At 56.5% G+C, this 18550-nt stretch overlaps 5 protein-coding genes across 5 annotated transcripts in view; 3 read left to right on the top strand and 2 right to left on the bottom strand.

Annotated features, from left to right (window-relative positions):
* Window positions 1-84: 84 nt before the first annotated feature.
* On the bottom strand, window positions 85-3259 carry CDK20 (cyclin dependent kinase 20). The gene is made up of 8 exons (XM_053473159.1): window positions 3146-3259; window positions 2426-2539; window positions 1927-2115; window positions 1737-1858; window positions 1161-1223; window positions 960-1083; window positions 715-870; window positions 85-519 (listed from the first exon to the last, which is right to left on the bottom strand). The coding sequence occupies exons 1-8, from the start codon at window positions 3221-3223 to the stop codon at window positions 346-348; spliced, it is 1020 nt and encodes a 339-aa protein (XP_053329134.1). The 5' UTR covers window positions 3224-3259; the 3' UTR covers window positions 85-345.
* A 2080-nt stretch (window positions 3260-5339) lies between these two features.
* LOC128503640 (chemokine-like protein TAFA-1) lies at window positions 5340-10088 on the top strand. The gene is made up of 5 exons (XM_053473797.1): window positions 5340-5429; window positions 6464-6609; window positions 7043-7183; window positions 9260-9384; window positions 9948-10088. The coding sequence occupies exons 1-5, from the start codon at window positions 5407-5409 to the stop codon at window positions 9963-9965; spliced, it is 453 nt and encodes a 150-aa protein (XP_053329772.1). The 5' UTR covers window positions 5340-5406; the 3' UTR covers window positions 9966-10088.
* A 386-nt stretch (window positions 10089-10474) lies between these two features.
* TIMM17B (translocase of inner mitochondrial membrane 17B) lies at window positions 10475-12627 on the bottom strand. Its single transcript, XM_053472563.1, has 6 exons — window positions 12568-12627; window positions 11886-11985; window positions 11496-11559; window positions 11282-11410; window positions 10957-11067; window positions 10475-10672 (listed from the first exon to the last, which is right to left on the bottom strand). The coding sequence occupies exons 1-6, from the start codon at window positions 12591-12593 to the stop codon at window positions 10632-10634; spliced, it is 471 nt and encodes a 156-aa protein (XP_053328538.1). The 5' UTR covers window positions 12594-12627; the 3' UTR covers window positions 10475-10631.
* Window positions 12628-14279: 1652 nt separating this feature from the next.
* Window positions 14280-16342, top strand: PQBP1 (polyglutamine binding protein 1). The gene is made up of 6 exons (XM_053472988.1): window positions 14280-14357; window positions 14849-14960; window positions 15103-15203; window positions 15277-15366; window positions 15792-15849; window positions 16106-16342. Exons 1-6 carry the CDS (start codon window positions 14291-14293, stop codon window positions 16257-16259), a joined length of 582 nt encoding a protein of 193 aa, XP_053328963.1. The 5' UTR covers window positions 14280-14290; the 3' UTR covers window positions 16260-16342.
* Window positions 16343-16554: 212 nt separating this feature from the next.
* Window positions 16555-18550, top strand: part of NDUFB11 (NADH:ubiquinone oxidoreductase subunit B11) — a 6604-nt gene continuing 4608 nt past the window's right edge. Inside the window, exon 1 of the mRNA XM_053472788.1 lies at window positions 16555-16774. Coding sequence (XP_053328763.1) covers window positions 16601-16774 — 174 coding nt within the window. The 5' untranslated portion in view covers window positions 16555-16600. The remainder of the gene's footprint in view (window positions 16775-18550) is intronic.

The raw sequence follows: 18550 nt of genomic DNA, 5'->3' as shown, positions 1-18550 counted from the left end.
CCCCGACACACACGCTGCCACTTTCACCCCCATCCAGTCATTCCCACGATCGGCCTCAGAAATGAGTGGAATCTGGAGAAAGAGACAAGCTCAGAAAATCCACGTTTACAAAAATAACTGAATCCAAAAAATGACAACAAATACAGGACAATTCAGTGCCGGGGCTAATGTCACATGGGGCAACGGGGGCAACAGGGGCAACGGGGGCAACAGGGTCCCGGACCGGAGGCTCAACACGAGGAGGACCCCCTCTCTCCTCAGTGACATCACATTCAAAATAAGTCTTTAGTATGTACACGCCGTGACCGGGAACGCGCAGGCACACGGACACGCCATGCCGCGGCATCAGAGTCCGGACAGGTAGTCACTCAGGAGGCCTGGGTCCAGCAGACTGTCGGCTAACGGCTGCTCCGTGTGAAACTCTCTCTGGCGGCTTCTCCTTTCTCCTCTCTGGGGAATGGGCAGCTCTGAGTGGTGAGCGGGGAGAGGTTCTCCAAAAAAATAGGGGTGCAGCAGAGCCTGTGAGAGAGGAGAGAGCGGAATAAGGGGGTGCAGCCGCAGAAAGACACAGAAAGAGAGCGCCGACACATTAACGGCACAGAGCTCCTCGGTTCTGAGCATTCACTCCACCGGTTTACCAACCCCCCGGGTCTCCGTGACTTCCGTTACCGCCGGTACGCGGGAAAGATTTGGGGAGCGCGGTGTCCCTCCTACCTCGGCTGCCCGGATCCTCTGATTGGACGGATAGACGAGGAAGCGCATTAGGAGCTCCAGCGCCTCTGGCGAGGTGTCGGGGGCCACGCTCTCCCCAGGAAGGGGTTGGTGCTCCTTGAAAGAGATTTTGTTATAATCCGGGAGCTCGGCGATCTCCTGCGGGTGGAAGGGAGAGGATTACGGGATGGGTGGCAGGGCATCACGTGACGGAGGCATCGTGCAGGATGGGGGGGGCAGTTACTCACTGGCCACGTCTGAGGGTTCGGGGTCCCGAGGGTCCGGAGGACACAGCACAGCTGCTCAATGTCATTCTCCCCGGGGAACAGGGGGGATCCGTTGAGAAGCTCCCCAAATATACAGCCAACGGCCCTGGAGGGAACACACAGGTCAGAGGTCACTGAGACATTAGGGGGCAGCACCGGTGATAAAGGGAGTGGCAAACTCACCACAAGTCCACTCCCTCGTCGTACTTGCGGGCCCCGTACAGTAACTCAGGAGCCCGGTACCACCTGCGGGAACAGCGTGACCAATATCAGCAATTGGCCAAATGTGTATTTACCTGCAGAATAACACAACACACGGGGAATAACACAACCCGACCACACACGGGGAATAACACAACCCGACCACACGGAAAATAACACAACCCGACCACACACGGGGAATAACACAACCCGACCACACACGGAAAATAACACAACCCAACCAGACACATGGAATAACACAACCCGACCACACACGGAAAATAACACAACCCAACCAGACACATGGAATAACACAACCCGACCACACACGGAAAATAACACAACCCGACCACACACAGGGAATAACACAACCCTACCACACACAGAAAATAACACAAACCGACCACACACGGAAAATAACACAACCCGACACAGAAAATAACACACACACACACTGTACATCACACTCTGCCTGTCTTTCTACACATTATCAATCACAAAAGACACAATAAACACAACACACGGTGTTCCCAACCACGCACACAGCTCCGGGCTGACCTTGTGGCCACCTGATGGCTGTACAGGCGGCCCCTGTCGCTGGAGAAAACGCGGGCCAAGCCAAAGTCAGCGATCTTCAGGAGGCCGGTGGAGCTGATGAGAAGATTTGCCGGTTTCAGGTCCTGTTAGGGAATAAGCAGTTAGTGCTTGCCTTGGCTTACTGCCGCCTGCACTCATTAAGTGCACTCACCCTGTGCATGATGGAGTTCTCGTGGCAGAACGCCACGCCTTTCAGAAGCATCATCATGTAACTTTTGACCTGGGCCTCGGTCAGGGGCTGATCACAATTCCTGATGACCTCCGAAAGGTCAGAGAGCATGTACTCGAAAACCAGCACGAAGCCGGTGCCGTGGGGGAACACCTCGCGCAGCTTCACCACCTACGGACAGACAGACAGACAGACAGCAAGACTGCGATCCCACCGCAAGACACCACGCAGGGATAGGGGAGCCAGCACTTTCCTTGGTGGCATGGACACTCGCCCGCCCCCCCACCAGCTGGACACTCGCCCGCCCCCCACCAGCCGGACACTAGCAAACCCCCCTGGGCCAGACACTCGCCCGCCCCCCTTGGCCAGACACTCGCCCGCCTCCCCACCAGCCGGACACTCACTCGCCCCCCCACATGCCGGACACTCACTCGCCCCCCCACATGCCGGACACTCACATCTCCCTCGGCCAGACACTCACATGTTGGTTGTCTTCAATCTCCTGCAGAGCTTTGATTTCTCGCAGAGCCTGGTTCGGGATCCCCTCCTCCAACTTTCGCAGAGCGACCTTCTTCAGGGCGACTGCCTCCCCGGTCTTAGAATTATAGAGGAAAGCATCACAGACATCAGGAGGGGGGCAAGAGGGGGGAACAGGGGCATCTGCAGCTCCCCTAAAGGTCCTCTGTATTCTTGGCACGGGTGTCATTACAGCCTCAGCACCAGGCGGTAACATGAAACACCGTATAACACACTCACCGATGTGCGCAGCCGCCAGACGCACTTATTCCCTACACACTTCTTATATGCACACTCAGGGTACGTGTCACACACTCAGTTCACGTGTCACACACTCAGGGCACGTGTCACACACTCAGGGTATAGGGTACACTCAGGGTACATGTCACACACTCAGGGTATAGGGTACACTCAGGGTATAGGGCACGCCCAGGGTACGTATCACACACTCAGGGTACGTGTCACACACTCAGGGTACGTGTCACACACTCAGGGTACGTGTCACACACTCAGGGTATAGGGCACACTCAGGGTACGTGTCACACGCCCAGGGTACGTGTCACACACTCAGGGTTTAGGGTACACTCAGGGTACGTGTCACACACTCAGGGTATAGGGTACACTCAGGGTACGTGTCACACGCCCAGGACGCACTCTGGAACCGGGTCACGCGCTCGGCCGGTACCTCGATATGTTTGGCTTTGAAAACTATCCCATGGGCTCCCTCCCCGATCCGGCCCAGCAGACTGTACTGCTCCATCATCCGTACAGAGCCTCCGTATCCTGGCAACCGCGAAACTTCCTGCTTCCGCAGATTTCGTCACCTGACCCAGCACCGCTCGGCACCTCCCGTAACCTAGCAACAGCTAACGCGAGACCTGCTAATAGTGGACACGGAGCCCTCCGCGTGACCCATTATGCTAGAGGGCGGGAAAAGTGAGGATAAGGAACGCATTGAAAGCAGGGGAGAAAAGGGGAGAAACAGGGAGAGGGGGAGAAGCAGGGAGAGAGGAGGGGGAGAATAATAGGGAGAGGGGGAGTACCAGGGAAGGAGAGGGGGAGGAGAGAATAACAGGGAGAGGGGGAGTAGCAGGGTGAGAGGAGAGATGGAGAGGGGAGGACGCGGGGTCCATGCCAGATGTGCTCGTTTTACACCTGGGGCCGATTGTCCCCCCGGGATGGACGGTCCTCGTGGAATAAGCCAGACTGCTGTTTAATGCTGATAAGTGTGAAGAAACGCACTTGGGACCTCCCGGTGACAGAGGGGGACGGAGCCGGCAGACAAAGCCGGTGACGGCGGGAGACGGGGCCGGCAGACATAGCCGGTGACAGCGGGAGACGGGACCGCCAGACATAGCCGGTGACAGCGGGAGACGGGACCGCCAGACATACACAGCCAGGGGTAACGGAAGCAGGGGCCCGTCTAGTCGCCGTTTCTCCTGCTGTAAAGACTCAAACCTTAATCAGTCGTTGGTCTCGTCTTAGATTCAGAAGCCGTATGTCTATCCCATGCATGTTTAATGCCCTCACTGTATTACCCTCTACCACCTCTGCTGGGAGGCTATTTCATATTTATATTATATAGCGCTGCGTAAATGCCCCACGCTGGTTGAGGTGTGGGTAACACGGACACCTCACACACATTTAACCTCTTCATGCCTGCAGCACCAGGGAGCCGGGCTGAGAAAACGCGCAGGAAGCGTTAATCACTTTCCAAACGTCTCATTAACACAACGAGAGGTGAGAGCGAGGAAATGCCGTGCGAAGGAGGAGGTGCGGGGCCACAGCAACCCCTGTGCAAGCGATGACACAACGGCTGTGCGTCTGTCAATGTGCAACACAAATACACAGCAACCAGACCAGAGCTCGGACACAGCAATACCTGGGGGGCAGGGTGTGTGTCATTGTGTGTATGTCACTGTATGTGTCGCTGTGTGTGTGTGTATGGGCACTGTGTGTGTATATGTCACTGTATGTGTCGCTGTGTGTGTGTCGCTCTGTGTGTGTGTATGTGCACTGTGTGTCACTGTGTGTGTGTGTCGCTGTGTGTGTATGTGCACTGTGTGTGTTGCTGTGTGTGTTTGTGCACTGTGTGTGTGTGTCACTGTGTGTGTTTGTGCACTGTGTGTGTCACTGTGTGTGTGTATGGGCACTGTGTGTGTGTATGGGCACTGTGTATGTGCGCTGTGTGTGTATGTCACTGTGTGTGTGTATCTGCACTGTGTGTGTGTCACTGTGTGTTTATGTGCACTGTGTGTATGTGCACTGTGTGTGTGTCACCGTGTGTGTGTCACTGTGTGCACTGTGTATGTGCACTGTGTGTGTGTGTGTGTATGTGCACTGTGTGTGTATGTGCACTGTGTGTGTGTCACAGTAACGGGGAGACAGATCACGTTGTGTCCCTGCAGACCGCTGGACTCTCGTTGGAAGTTGCGACTCGGTCTTTCTCATTTACTTTCTGCTGTTTTGCACTTTCAGTAATACCCCCGCTGTCCGAGTGTAATTAAGACAAAGTGTGCGGGGAGTGCAGGCCCCGCGTGTGTGTGGGGGGTGCAGACAATCTGGCCGTTGGGGACAGCGTGTATATCGTGGGCAGTGAACATACAGGTGCCCAGAGGGGGGTAGGAGTGAGGAATGCTGCACTCGTGATCCTTGGCATAGAGGGCGTGAGGGGGTAGATCAGGGTGTGAGGGGGTAGAAGGGCAGAGGGAAGCCCTGGAAGTGCAGATTGTGAAGGGCATGGCTGGGAGCCCCCCCCCCCGCTCACTGCCACCTAATACCAGGGCATCGCGGACCCCCGCTGCTCCTCTCTGTCACTCCCCACTTCTGTTCTCATCCATGGCACCCGGCCCTCCTCCCCCTCACTCACACTTCCCAGATGGATTATATGTTCTCAGGCTCCGACAAGAACGTCTCATCTGCTCCTCTCCTCCTCCAGCAGCTCCGATGGACTGCAGGACTTCCCCGAGGTAGGTGGCCGCAGGAGCAGGGAGGGGGCGCACAGTTAGGGTAGGGAGAGCTGCGTGGTTATCGGTGCTCTGTACCACTGTAGGAACTTTTATCCCCCACCAAACATCTCCTGTCACTCTGTCATGGCTGGGGGTAGTTTCTCCCTTTAGGGTAACTGGGGGATTTTTTGTTGCATCCGTGTGGCAGCGACAGGACTGGGCAGGACGATGCCGTTGGCTGAACTGTGGTGTATTGTATAGCACCAGCATATTCTGCAGCGCTGTACAATCTAGCAGGAGGTGGGGGGTATTACACGAGAGGTAAAAGTGCCAATGTTTGAGGCGCCCATGTCCCGGCGCAGGCTTTGTGATGGCGGCCATGTCTCGGCACAGGGGTTGCGATGGCACAGCCATGTCTCGGCACAGGGGTTGCGTTGGCGCGGGCATGTCTCGGCACAGGGGTTGCATTGGCACGGCCATGTCCCGGCGCAGGGGTTGCGATGGCACAGCCATGTCTCGGCACAGGGGTTGCGTTGGCACGGCCATGTCTCGGCACAGGGGTTGCATTGGCACGGCCATGTCTCGGCACAGGGGTTGCATTGGCGCGGGCATGTCTCGGCACAGGGGTTGCATTGGCACGGCCATGTCCCGGCGCAGGGGTTGCGATGGCACAGCCATGTCTCGGCACAGGGGTTGCGTTGGCACGGCCATGTCTCGGCACAGGGGTTGCGTTGGCACGGCCATGTCCCGGCGCAGGGGTTGCGATGGCACAGCCATGTCTCGGCACAGGGGTTGCGTTGGCACGGCCATGTCTCGGCACAGGGGTTGCGTTGGCATGGCCATGTCTCGGCACAGGGGTTGCGTTGGCACGGCCATGTCTCGGCACAGGAGTTGCGTTGGCACGGCCATGTCTCGGCACAGGGGTTGCGTTGGCATGGCCATGTCTCGGCACAGGGGTTGCGTTGGCACGGCTATGTCCCGGCGCAGATGTTGTGAGATCACCACGGGCGCCGGAGCTGTCTCCTGTGTGACGAACGGTTTTGCTCTCTCCCCAGCCTCGCTCTCCTGTTCTGCCTGTCCTGTTTCTGGCCGACTTTCCCCGTTTCCTGCGCTCGGCGAGACGTTCAGATCCACAAAGTGCCTCCGCTGTGGCCCCCGCATTACCGGTACAAGGGAGACCTCAACGGCCTGCCAGTCATTGGTGAGTGACCAGCCACCTTCACACCGCGGCGGCCGTGCTTCGGACCCCCATCTTCATTATGTGTCCCGAGCCTCTTTAGCCCCCTCCGCTCCCCGCCTGGCAGTGAAAGGGTTACTTCACTCCTGCCAGAAACGTCCCCAGATCCTGGCAAAGTCTTGAGCGTCGGGTGTGCGCGCACCATCTGCCCACACGAGAGGGAAATCAGTGTAAGAGAGGGGAGTGTGGGGAGCGTGGAGAGAGGGGAGTGTGAGGTGTGGAGGGCATGAAGAACACGTAGGCACCTTTGTTATTGTGTTAGCCTTTACTACCTCTGCTGGGAGACTCTTCCAGGTACAGAGCACTCTCTCGATAACACCCACATGCTGAGTGTCAGTGGTGCGGAGGGTGGAGGAGCTGATGCTAGGTGTAGTGCTGACGGGATCCGTCTCTGCAGCTGGTGGTACCTGCCGCGTGGTCTCCGCTCAGCGCTGCTGTAACAGGAATCGCATCGAGGAGCGTTCTCAGACGGTGCAGTGCTCCTGCCTGCCGGGGAAAGTGGCCGGAACCACGAGGGACAAACCTTCCTGCGTGGACGGTGAGCACTCAGGAACCGGAGGGCGCGTGTTCTCTGCATAGTGTGAGGATGCTGATAGGACAGTGAGTGTTCTCTGTATAATGCGAGGATGCTGATAGGACAGTGAGTGTTCTCTGTATAATGCGAGGGTGCTGATAGGATAGTGAGTGTTCTCTGTATAGTGTGAGGATGCTGATAGGACAGTGAGTGTTCTCTGTATAATGCGAGGGTGCTGATAGGACAGTGAGTGTTCTCTGTATAATGCGAGGGTGCTGATAGGACAGTGAGTGTTCTCTGTATAGTGTGAGGATGCTGATAGGACAGTGAGTGTTCTCTGCATAGTGTGAGGATGCTGATAGGACAGTGAGTGTTCTCTGTATAATGCGAGGGTGCTGATAGGATAGTGAGTGTTCTCTGTATAGTGCGAGGGTGCTGATAGGATAGTGAGTGTTCTCTGTATGGTGTGAGGATGCCGATAGGATAGTGAGTGTTCTCTGTATAATGCGATGATGCTGATAGGATAGTGAGTGTTCTCTGCATAATGCGAGGGTGCTGATAGGATAGTGAGTGTTCTCTGCATAGTGTGAGGGTGCTGATAGGATAGTGAGTGTTCTCTGCATAGTGTGAGGGTGCTGATAGGACAGTGAGTGTTCTCTGTATAGTGCGAGGGTGCTGATAGGATAGTGAGTGTTCTCTGTATGGTGCGAGGATGCTGATAGGATAGTGAGTGTTCTCTGTATGGTGTGAGGATGCTGATAGGATAGTGAGTGTTCTCTGTATAGTGCGAGGGTGCTGATAGGATAGTGAGTGTTCTCTGTATAGTGCGAGGGTGCTGATAGGATAGTGAGTGTTCTCTGTATAGTGCGAGGGTGCTGATAGGATAGTGAGTGTTCTCTGTATAGTGCGAGGGTGCTGATAGGATAGTGAGTGTTCTCTGTATAGTGCGAGGGTGCTGATAGGATAGTGAGTGTTCTCTGTATGGTGTGAGGATGCTGATAGGATAGCGAGTGTTCTCTGTATGGTGTGAGGATGCTGATAGGATAGTGAGTGTTCTCTGTATAATGCGAGGGTGCTGATAGGATAGTGAGTGTTCTCTGTATGGTGTGAGGATGCCGATAGGATAGTGAGTGTTCTCTGTATAGTGCGAGGATGCTGATAGGATAGTGAGTGTTCTCTGTAGGGTGTGAGGATGCTGATAGGATAGTGAGTGTTCTCTGTATGGTGTGAGGATGCCGATAGGATAGTGAGTGTTCTCTGTATAGTGCGAGGGTGCTGATAGGATAGTGAGTGTTCTCTGTATAATGCGAGGGTGCTGATAGGATAGTGAGTGTTCTCTGCATAGTGTGAGGGTGCTGATAGGACAGTGAGTGTTCTCTGTATAGTGCGAGGGTGCTGATAGGATAGTGAGTGTTCTCTGTATGGTGCGAGGGTGCTGATAGGATAGTGAGTGTTCTCTGTATGGTGCGAGGATGCTGATAGGACAGTGAGTGTTCTCTGTATAATGCGAGGGTGCTGATAGGATGGTGAGTGTTCTCTGTATGGTGTGAAGATGCTGATAGGACAGTGAGTGTTCTCTGTATAATGCGAGGGTGCTGATAGGATAGTGAGTGTTCTCTGTATAGTGCGAGGGTGCTGATAGGATAGTGAGTGTTCTCTGTATAGTGCGAGGGTGCTGATAGGATAGTGAGTGTTCTCTGTATAGTGCGAGGGTGCTGATAGGATAGTGAGTGTTCTCTGTATAGTGCGAGGGTGCTGATAGGATAGTGAGTGTTCTCTGTATAGTGCGAGGGTGCTGATAGGATAGTGAGTGTTCTCTGCATAGTGTGAGGGTGCTGATAGGACAGTGAGTGTTCTCTGTATAGTGCGAGGGTGCTGATAGCACAGCGAGTGTTCTCTGTATAGTGTGAGGATGCTGATAGCACAGCGAGTGTTCTCTGTATAGCGTGAGGGTGCCCTCCGTGGAGTCTCGTGCATACAGGGCGGGGGTCCCCCTTGTTTACACAGTAAGAAGCTTCAAACCCCCAGTGTTAAGGAGTGGAGGGGGCAGAGGGCAGCCCCGGTCAGGGAGTTGGGGTAACTTGTGATTACGGTTCGCAGCGTCGATCGTAATGGGGAAGTGGTGGTGTGACATGGAGCCGTGTCTGCAAGACGAGGAGTGCCAAACCCTGCCCGATAACTCCGGCTGGATCTGCTACATGGGGGGGCGCGTTAAGACCACTAAGGTAAGACTTCTATGTTATCCTCACTGCTGGCCCACTGCTCCCTGCTAACCTACCCGCTCCCACCCCGCAGCCCCCTGCTAACCTACCCGCTCCCATCCCGCAGCCCACAGCCCCCTGCTAACCTACCCGCTCCCACCCCACAGCCCCCTGCTAACCTACCCGCTCCCACCCAGCAACCCACAGCCCCCTGCTAACCTACCCGCTCCCACCCAGCAACCCACAGCCCCCTGCTAACCTACCCGCTCCCACCCCGCAGCCCACAGCCCCCTGCTAACCTACCCGCTCCCACCCAGCAGCCCCCTGCTAACCTACCCGCTCCCACCCCGCAGCCCCCTGCTAACCTACCCGCTCCCACTCAGCAGCCCACAGCCCCCTGCTAACCTACCCGCTCCCACCCAGCAACCCACAGCCCCCTGCTAACCTACCCGCTCCCACCCCGCAGCCCACAGCCCCCTGCTAACCTACCCGATCCCACAGCCCCCTGCTAACCTACCCGCTCCCACCCAGCAGCCCCCTGTATACAGTCCTCACTCGCAGTAACTCTCCCTCTTTTGATTCTGCAGATTCACCCCCAATTCTGAGGCTCTCTGCCGCCATCCGCTGGATACCCCTCTATGTTCCTGTCTTGGGGTAACTGATACACCCAGTGCCTGGGTGGAGAGGCCGACCCCAGCTGAAAGGGGGGCCAGACTGGTAACAGGATGAGCGAGAGAGAGGCTCCCCCAGTTACTGCACACACACAGCCTGTCCCCCCAGTTACTGCACACACACAGCGAGCCCCCCGTTACTACACACACACAGCCTGTCCCCCCGGTTACTGCGCACACGCACGCACACACGCACACACACAGCCCCCCCCATTACTGCGCACACACAGTGACACACAGCATGTCCCCCCCTGGTTACGGTGCATACACACAGACACAGCGTGCCCCCCCCCCGATACTACACACACACACAGCGTGCCACCCCCCCCCCCCGATACTACACACACACAGCGTGCCACCCCCCCCCCGATACTACACACACACACACACAGCGTGCCCTCCCCGGATACGACACACGGACAGTCCCACTATACATGTACTCATGGAGTGGATCCACATAGTTTATTTATCCAATACAGACAGCTGTGGGAAGGCTCGGGGGTCTCTATTTACAGTGGGCTCGCGCCTCTCCTCCATCAACAGCAGAGGTCAGGAACGCGGGTACGAGGGGCAGTCACCGGAGGCTCCTCGTGGCCCTCGTCAATGCGGAACGTAGCTGGGATCCTCTCCAAACGGGCTGGCTGCACGGCAAGAAGGAAACGGCTTAATGGCAGCGCCGTAGCGTGTGCGCATTATTTACATGTCAGCATGTGTGTGCGTGTGATAATGTCAGCAGAAAATAAAAGTGGGAGAAAGGAACAGAATGTGTTAATAAACTACATTTAACTAACTAAGTGCCACCAATCTAACAGCCACAAAGGCCAAGTCCCTATGAGCTTACAGTCTAATGCTAGCCCAGTCGCCTACCCAGCAGGCGTAAGATATGACAGGGGTGGAATAAATGTGAAGCCGAGGAGCCACTTACGGTTTTGGAACTGCTGTGCGGTGTAACGAGTGAGAAGGATTCCCACCCCCTCTATGAGAGCCAAGAGAACGCCCCCCATTAGCGCAGAGCCCACCATGGCGAGGGGACCACCTGAAAAAGAAGAATGGGATTAAAACATCAGTGTACCCACTGACAGATCAACGCATGATTGCCACAGCTGCCCCTCTATCATACACGCTACAAACCCCCATCAATCTCAGCCACCCAGCAGAGGTCAGTTATCATATACCCTCAACTAATGACCCCAGCGGGCTGGTCCATGCCCTTCCCCCAACCGCCAGAGGATCAAGCCCCCCGTTCTTACTCCGCGATGCTAGAACTGCTCCTGTTAGGGCCCCGCTGCTGATCGAGTTCCAGGGATCCTCCTTTCCTCGAAGCCTCACTAATCCACAGTCAATGGTCGAAAACAAGCCCCCCCAAACCGCAAAACTGCCTGCGGGGGGAAAGCAAGAAGAGTGAAGAGGGGACACAGGGGACAGAGGACCTGGTTAAACGGTAACCAGAAAGGCTTTTCTCACCCCCGATCTGCGGTGCACGGATCCTGACGGCGCTCAGACTTCCCCGGAGCCGGTAGTTCATTCCCTACGTGGCGGAGGAGACAAAGTGAATGACTGAGAGCTCCCCCTGCTGGCAGCGCCCAATACCCCAGCATCTAGTGGCCCTCTAACAGCCCTGATCATGTGCAATCAGCCCAGCCGCACTCACAGCCTCTGCAGATCTACACAATCAATCGTGGAAGGGACCAACGAGACCTCTCGCCAACGATGCCCTGCTGGGCAGAGCTGTGCAGCAGGGATCTAAAGCAGGGTCAGCCAGCACCGCCCCCCCCCCATACACTTGCACTGTTTACACTGATGGTAACCGAGTCTACCTCCCCAGCCCAAGTGTGCACGGAGGCTCATACTCACCACAGGGGCATTTCTGAATCCCTTGATTGCCTGGAAGACACCCCCTCCGATAAGCCCCATCGTGAATGCCCCGCCGCAGTCATCAACAATCCTCCACGGGCTGAAAACAAGAACATAACGGATGAGAGCCGCTGGCGGGGAGACACCGAGCGCCTGAGGGTATTCTGCGGAAATCAGGGGGTCCTTAATCCGCCCCTCGAGATGGCGAATTCACTCGTGGGGACGCGGGGTAGTTTATGAAGACAGGGAGCCAGGGGTCTTTATATGCGCCCAAATCCAGAGGAATCCCTTAAATACATCACATGGCACAGATGTATTCCGGCTCTTAGGGGTCCCTGTGTTGCCCTCGTGGGGTATACTTAGGGCTCGTGTCATGCCTTTCAGGGGGCTTCAGGTCGATTTAGGGATCAGGATATGCCGCTGGTAGTAGATGGGGTAAATGGAAAGGCCCAGAGGGTACAGGGGGTATATACCGTATAAAGCCCCCTACATGCCCTTGCTGGTACAAGATACTTCATGTAAAGTCCCCCACATGCCCTTGAGAGGAGGGGGGTATTAAGAATAGATAGGTATCGCGACCTGCCTTTGCCCTGGGTGTAATAAGTGTGTCCCGCGTGCCCCAGTGGATAGGTTTAAGGCCCCTGTTGCCCCCGGGAGAGAGTATTTTGGTGCCCCGCATTACCATGGCTCGCGCACGTATTCCTCCATTTTCTCCGGACTGAACAGGAAGTCTCCGGCTGGCTCGGAGCCAATCGCGCTGCATGGGAAAGCCACGTGATCCACAAACTCTGCCCCCTCAACGCTCCGAATAAACCATTGGCTCCCCCATTAGCCTCATCCTGGAAACGAGGCTTGGAAACAGGACTCAGCTGCCGCAGACGTCATCAGGAAGGGACACCGGAGACTCAAGAAAAGCCGGAGTGTAAGAGAATTAACGTGACGAGGTTAGCCGGTCATACATGTATCTAGTAAATACCCGTGTCTGGGGGGGAGGGAGCCAGTCATACATGTATCTAGTAAATACCCGTGTCTGGGGGGAGCCAGTCATACATGTATCTAATAAATACCCGTGTCTGGGGGGGAGGGAGCCGGTCATACATGTATCTAGTAAATACCCGTGTCTGGGGGGGAGGGAGCCAGTCATACATGTATCTAGTAAATACCCGTGTCTGGGGGGGAGGGAGCCGGTCATACATGTATCTAGTAAATACCCGTGTCTGGGGGGGAGGGAGCCAGTCATACATGTATCTAGTAAATACCCGTGTCTGGGGGGAGCCAGTCATACATGTATCTAATAAATACCCGTGTCTGGGGGGGAGGGAGCCGGTCATACATGTATCTAGTAAATACCCGTGTCTGGGGGGGAGGGAGCCAGTCATACATGTATCTAGTAAATACCCGTGTCTGGGGGGGAGGGAGCCGGTCATGCATGTATCTAGTAAATACCCGTGTCTGGGGGGGGAGGGTGCCGGTCATACATGTATCTAATGAATATCGGTGTCTGGGGGGAGCAGTCATACATGTATCTAGTAAATACCAGTGTGTGGGGGACCCGGTCATACATGTATCTAGTAAATACCCGTGTCTGGGGGGGAGGGAGCCAGTCATGCATGTATCTAGTAAATACCCATGTCTGGGGGGGAGGGAGCCGGTCATGCATGTATCTAGTAAATACCCGTGTCTGGGGGGGAGGGAGCCGGTCATGCATGTATCTAGTAAATACCCGTGTCTGGGGGGGAGGGTGCCGGTCATACATGTATCTAGTAAATACCCGTGTCTGGGGGGGAGGGAGCCAGTCATACATGTATCTAGTAAATACCCGTGTCTGGGGGGGAGGGAGCCGGTCATGCATGTATCTAGTAAATACCCATGTCTGGGGGGGAGGGAGCCGGTCATGCATGTATCTAGTAAATACCCGTGTCTGGGGGGGTGGGTGCCAGTCATACATATATCTAATGAATATCGGTGTGTGTGGGGGGGGGCAGTCATACATGTATCTAATGAATATTGGTGTCTGGGGGGGCAGTCATACATGTAGCTAGTGAATACCAGTGTGTGGGGAATCCGGTCATACATGTATCTAGTAAATACCGGTGTGTGGGGGAGCCGGTCATACATGTATCTAGTAAATACCGGTGTGTGGGGGAGCCGGTCATACATGTATCTAGTAAATACCGGTGTCTGAGGGGGACATCAAGAAATTCTTGGATCATATCTGTAGGTAGCAGACAGCTCATAATTCTGTGTTTGGGCTGTGTTTGTTGCGCATACTTATTGTATGTATGTTGTGTGTGTCTCCATAGCGTGTATGTATGTGTGTCTGTATTGTGTAATGCGTGTACAGGATCAAACAATCATCTCTTCCCCTCTCCCTGACTTTAGGCAAATTCCCTCCGGTCGCCAGGATGCCGCTCCCTCAGGCTCTACAGGCTCGCTTGGCAAAACGTGGGATCCTGAAGCACGCCGAGTCAGGTTCGTGAGGAGGTCCAGCAGACGCACCGCGCGCCAACACGTTAAATCCGCACGCCCCGCACGTATGAGGCTTTAACATGCTGTGTAGCAGTCTGACAGGGGCTGCAGCACGCCCCCCTTATTCCATAAAGCGGTTATACGCAATAAGCGACAGGGTAATTGACGATGGAGCAGTGAAAACTCTGACTCCTAGGGGCCAACTATCGATCGTCCTGACGTGGCACTAAAGCCTCTGTTTATTGGCTGGTGTGATGCGCGGATGATTTCTTCCCCGCTGGTTACCGGAGCTGGCGGGTGAGATACACGCAACTCCGCAGTAATGATTATACCGGCCACAGGAAGAGACCTGCGATACCTAAACGCTCTCCTCGGCCAGCGATACGGCTACGCCCCCCTGATACAGCCACACCCCCCTGATGCAGCCACGCCCATGAGGACCAGAAGCATCTGTTAATATAATCTGTGACCTTTGCTGATCTGTCTCCCCTCAGAGCCGGCAGAAGAGATCATTGCCGAGGATTACGACGACGACTACGTAGATTATGAGGCTACTCGAGTAGAAAATCTTCCTCCCAACTGGTACAAGGTGTTTGACCCCATCTGGTAAGAGTGAATAACGCAGCAAGCCGCGGTTATTGGGGCCGACCTTCTGCCCTAAGGGGCTGCGCATGGCGTCTGCGTGTGCCAAGAGGCTCCGGCGTGTTCCGCTGAGAACCGTGTGTGAAGGATAGCTTTTCTCTTCCAGCGGCCTCCCTTATTACTGGAATGTGGAGTCTGATTTGGTCTCGTGGCTCTCCCCGCATGACCCCAGCGCGCTCATCAGCAAAGCTGCTTCCAAACAGAAAGGTAACGTGGGTGGTTCGTGGCGCGCTCCGTCCGTCGGCTGCAGCCGCTGCTAAACATACCTTTTACCTCTCAGAATCCGAGGAAAAGGTGGAAAAGGAAGAGGTGAAGGAGAGGAGGTTTACTCGTCGAGAAGAGGTGGCCCCCTACCCCAAGCCTAAGAAAGGTCTGTCTGCAATGACGTGAAGGCGTGCTCCCCCCCCCCGTGTGCTCGTGGCCCCCCCGTCCGCTCGTGGCCCCCCCGTCCGCTCGTGGCCCCCCCGTCCGCTCGTGGCCCCCCGTCCCCTCGTGGCGTCCCCCCGTCCGCTCGTGGCCCCCCGTCCGCTCGTGGCCCCCCGTCCCCGTCCCCTCGTGGCCCCCCGTCCCCTCGTGGCCCCCCGTCCCCGTCCGCTCGCGGCCCCCCCGTCCCCGTCCCCTCGTGGCCCCCCCGTCCCCTCGCGGCCCCCCCCGTCCCCGTCCGCTCGCGGCCCCCCCGTCCGCTCACGGCCCCCCGTCCCCGTGTGCTTGCGGTCCCCCCCAGTCCCCGTGGTCCCCCCCCAGTCCCCGTGGTCCCCGTCCCCAGGTTAACAGAACTTTCTGTGTTGCGTTTAGGGCGGAGAGAGGAGGAGTTGGATCCAATGGACCCGAGTGCTTATTCCGACGCCCCGCGGTATGTGTAACCCCGCCTGCCACGCTTGAATCTCTTTATGTAAACACTTGTGAACCTGTAATTAGTGCGAAAGGGGGAGGGGTTTACAGGAACACCCACAGGGTTAACCCTAACTTTCCAGTTTTTCCGTATATAGCCGGTCTCAGCATCACCCGGGTTTGGATTGAAGTCCCCATGCAGTGTATACGGGACACGCAGAAGCTTAGTAAGTTTCCCGGCTGCCGTCTCCTAATTATTTCTTGTTCTTGTGCTCCAGGGGTACATGGTCCACCGGGCTACCGAAGCGAAACGAGGCCAAAACGGGTGCCGATACCACGGCGGCGGGGCCTCTGTTCCAGCAGCGACCGTACCCCAGCCCCGGGGCAGTGCTTAGGGCCAACGCAGAGGCGTCCCGCAAACAGTTGGAATAAAACCGAGGGCTCCCGGCCTTGCTTGTCACTGATGTACAATTTGCTGTTTCTGTTTATGTGAATAAAGTTTTTTTTGTATTAAAGTGCGGTCTCTCCATGATTAATCGGCGTGCCGGCAGCGCACAGGATTAGCTATCATGGCCGCATTTTTGGTGCTTTTGATGTGATGGGGATGAAATAGGTTTTGCCCAAAACAAATATGGAGATTTCTCTGCCTGACGTTTAATGTGTGTGCAGTCGGCAACAGCGCTCTTCCAATCGCTGAAGTGTCCGCCTCTCCTGTGCTCTTAGTGGTGGCTGAAGAGATCCGCTTCCGGTGCTGCTGTCCGGTCACTGTAATAATGGCGATGCCCTTGTGTTACCGGGCGCTGTGGCTCCCAGGGGCCCGCAGTCTCCTCCGCCGTCCCCGTGTCACTCGTGACGCCGGCCGCATGGCTTCCTCCACCTCCCTCACCCACCCCGGCCCTCCAGAAACCGCGGAGCACGGGCACGAAGAGGTCAATGTGTACGAGAAGGTGAGGATGCGGAGGGTCTCCTAACAGAGGCTACGGGGGGTGCAGGAGGGCTACTGACAGGCCCGGGGGTGGGGGGGGGGTGCAGGAGGGCTACTGACAGGCCCGGGGGTGGGGGGGGGGTGCAGGAGGGCTACTGACAGGCCCGGGGGTGGGGGGGGGTGCAGGAGGGCTACTGACAGGCCCGGGGGTGGGGGGGGGTGCAGGAGGGCTACTGACAGGCCCGGGGGTGGGGGGGGGGGGTGCAGGAGGGCTACTGACAGGCCCGGGGGTGGGGGGGGGGTGCAGGAGGGCTACTGACAGGCCCGGGGGTGGGGGGGGGTGCAGGAGGGCTACTGACAGGCCCGGGGGTGGGGGGGGGTGCAGGAGGGCTACTGACAGGCCCGGGGGTGGGGGGGGGGTGCAGGAGGGCTACTGACAGGCCCGGGGGTGGGGGGGGGGTGCAGGAGGGCTACTGACAGGCCCGGGGGTGGGGGGGGGGGGGTGCAGGAGGGCTACTGACAGGCACGGGGGTGGGGGGGGGTGCAGGAGGGCTACTGACAGGCCCGGGGGAGGGGGGGTGCAGGAGGGCTACTGACAGGCCCGGGGGAGGGGGGGTGCAGGAGGGCTACTGACAGGCCCGGGGGTGGGGGTGCAGGAGGGCTACTGACAGGCCCGGGGGGGGTTCAGGAGGGCTACTGACAGGCCCGGGGGGGGTGCAGGAGGGCTTCTGGCAGAGGCTGGGGGTAGAACTGAGGGAGGAAGTCATAGGGGCAGTAGGGGTTCTTGCAGTTGGGAGGAAGGAATGAAGGGTATTTGGGGGTTACGGGGAGGGGAGTATTGTGGGTATTATGAGGGGCAGATACTGACGGGGGCTTCGCTTTGCCCAGAATTGTCCTATTTTAATTTAAAATGTTTCTGACCTCACTTTATTGGGGGGGCATCTTGACCCCCCCCATTTATGTCACCCCCGGTGGAAGCTCCTGCCAGCCTCAGAATGGCAAATATCGTCTGCTCCTGAGCCGCTGCTTTGGGTCACGGTTACAACACTGAGGGCATTGGGGAGATCACCTGAGGTTATGCAGGGTATAATGTTTGTAGTTCTCTGTTGGGGCACTGGGGGGCGCTGTGTATGGGGAGAGATCACCTGAGGTTATGCAGGGTGTAATGGTTGTAGTTCTCTGTGGGGGCGCTGTGTATGGGGAGATCACCTGAGGTTATGCAGGGTGTAATGGTTGTAGTTCTCTGTGGGGGTGCTGTGTATGGGGAGATCACCTGAGGTTATGCAGGGTGTAATGGTTGTAGTTCTCTGTCGGGGCGCTGTGTATGGGGAGATCACCTGAGGTTATGCAGGGTGTAATGGTTGTAGTTCTCTGTGGGGGGTGCTGTGTATGGGGAGATCACCTGAGGTTATGCAGGGTGTAATGGTTGTAGTTCTCTGTGGGGGGCGCTGTGTATGGGGAGATCACCTGAGGTTATGCAGGGTGTAATGGTTGTAGTTCTCTGTGGGGGCGCTGTGTATGGGAGATCACCTGAGGTTATGCAGGGTGTAATGGTTGTAGTTCTCTGTGGGGGGCGCTGTGTATGGGGAGATCACCTGAGGTTATGCAGGGTGTAATGGTTGTAGTTATCTGTGGTGGGCGCTGTGTATGGGAGATCACCTGAGGTTATGCAGGGTGTAATGGTTGTAGTTCTCTGTGGGGGGCGCTGTGTATGGGGAGATCACCTGAGGTTATGCAGGGTGTAATGGTTGTAGTTATCTGTGGTGGGCGCTGTGTATGGGAGATCACCTGAGGTTAT

The sequence above is a fragment of the Spea bombifrons genome, chromosome 8, assembly GCF_027358695.1.
Source record: "Spea bombifrons isolate aSpeBom1 chromosome 8, aSpeBom1.2.pri, whole genome shotgun sequence".
Classification (NCBI taxonomy): Eukaryota; Metazoa; Chordata; class Amphibia; order Anura; family Pelobatidae; genus Spea; species Spea bombifrons.
Note: the sequence above shows the minus strand (reverse complement) of the source record. Positions and strands in the feature narration are given on the sequence as shown.

Coding starts and splice junctions, on each gene's coding strand:
- CDK20 (XM_053473159.1), bottom strand. CDS start 3,223: ATGATGGAGCAGTACAGTCTGCTGGGCCGGATCGGGGAGGGAGCCCAT. Junction 2,540..3,145: donor TCAAAGCCAAACATATCGAG/GTACCGGCCGAG, acceptor TATAATTCTAAG/ACCGGGGAGGCAGTCGCCCT. Junction 2,116..2,425: donor AGATTGAAGACAACCAACAT/GTGAGTGTCTGG, acceptor GTCTGTCCGTAG/GTGGTGAAGCTGCGCGAGGT.
- LOC128503640 (XM_053473797.1), top strand. CDS start 5,407: ATGGACTGCAGGACTTCCCCGAG. Junction 5,430..6,463: donor GACTGCAGGACTTCCCCGAG/GTAGGTGGCCGC, acceptor CTCTCTCCCCAG/CCTCGCTCTCCTGTTCTGCC. Junction 6,610..7,042: donor CAACGGCCTGCCAGTCATTG/GTGAGTGACCAG, acceptor CCGTCTCTGCAG/CTGGTGGTACCTGCCGCGTG.
- TIMM17B (XM_053472563.1), bottom strand. CDS start 12,593: ATGGAGGAATACGTGCGCGAGCCATG. Junction 11,986..12,567: donor GAATACGTGCGCGAGCCATG/GTAATGCGGGGC, acceptor TCTTGTTTTCAG/CCCGTGGAGGATTGTTGATG. Junction 11,560..11,885: donor GATTCAGAAATGCCCCTGTG/GTGAGTATGAGC, acceptor TCCGCCACGTAG/GGAATGAACTACCGGCTCCG.
- PQBP1 (XM_053472988.1), top strand. CDS start 14,291: ATGCCGCTCCCTCAGGCTCTACAGGCTCGCTTGGCAAAACGTGGGATC. Junction 15,367..15,791: donor CTACCCCAAGCCTAAGAAAG/GTCTGTCTGCAA, acceptor TGTTGCGTTTAG/GGCGGAGAGAGGAGGAGTTG. Junction 15,850..16,105: donor GCTTATTCCGACGCCCCGCG/GTATGTGTAACC, acceptor CTTGTGCTCCAG/GGGTACATGGTCCACCGGGC.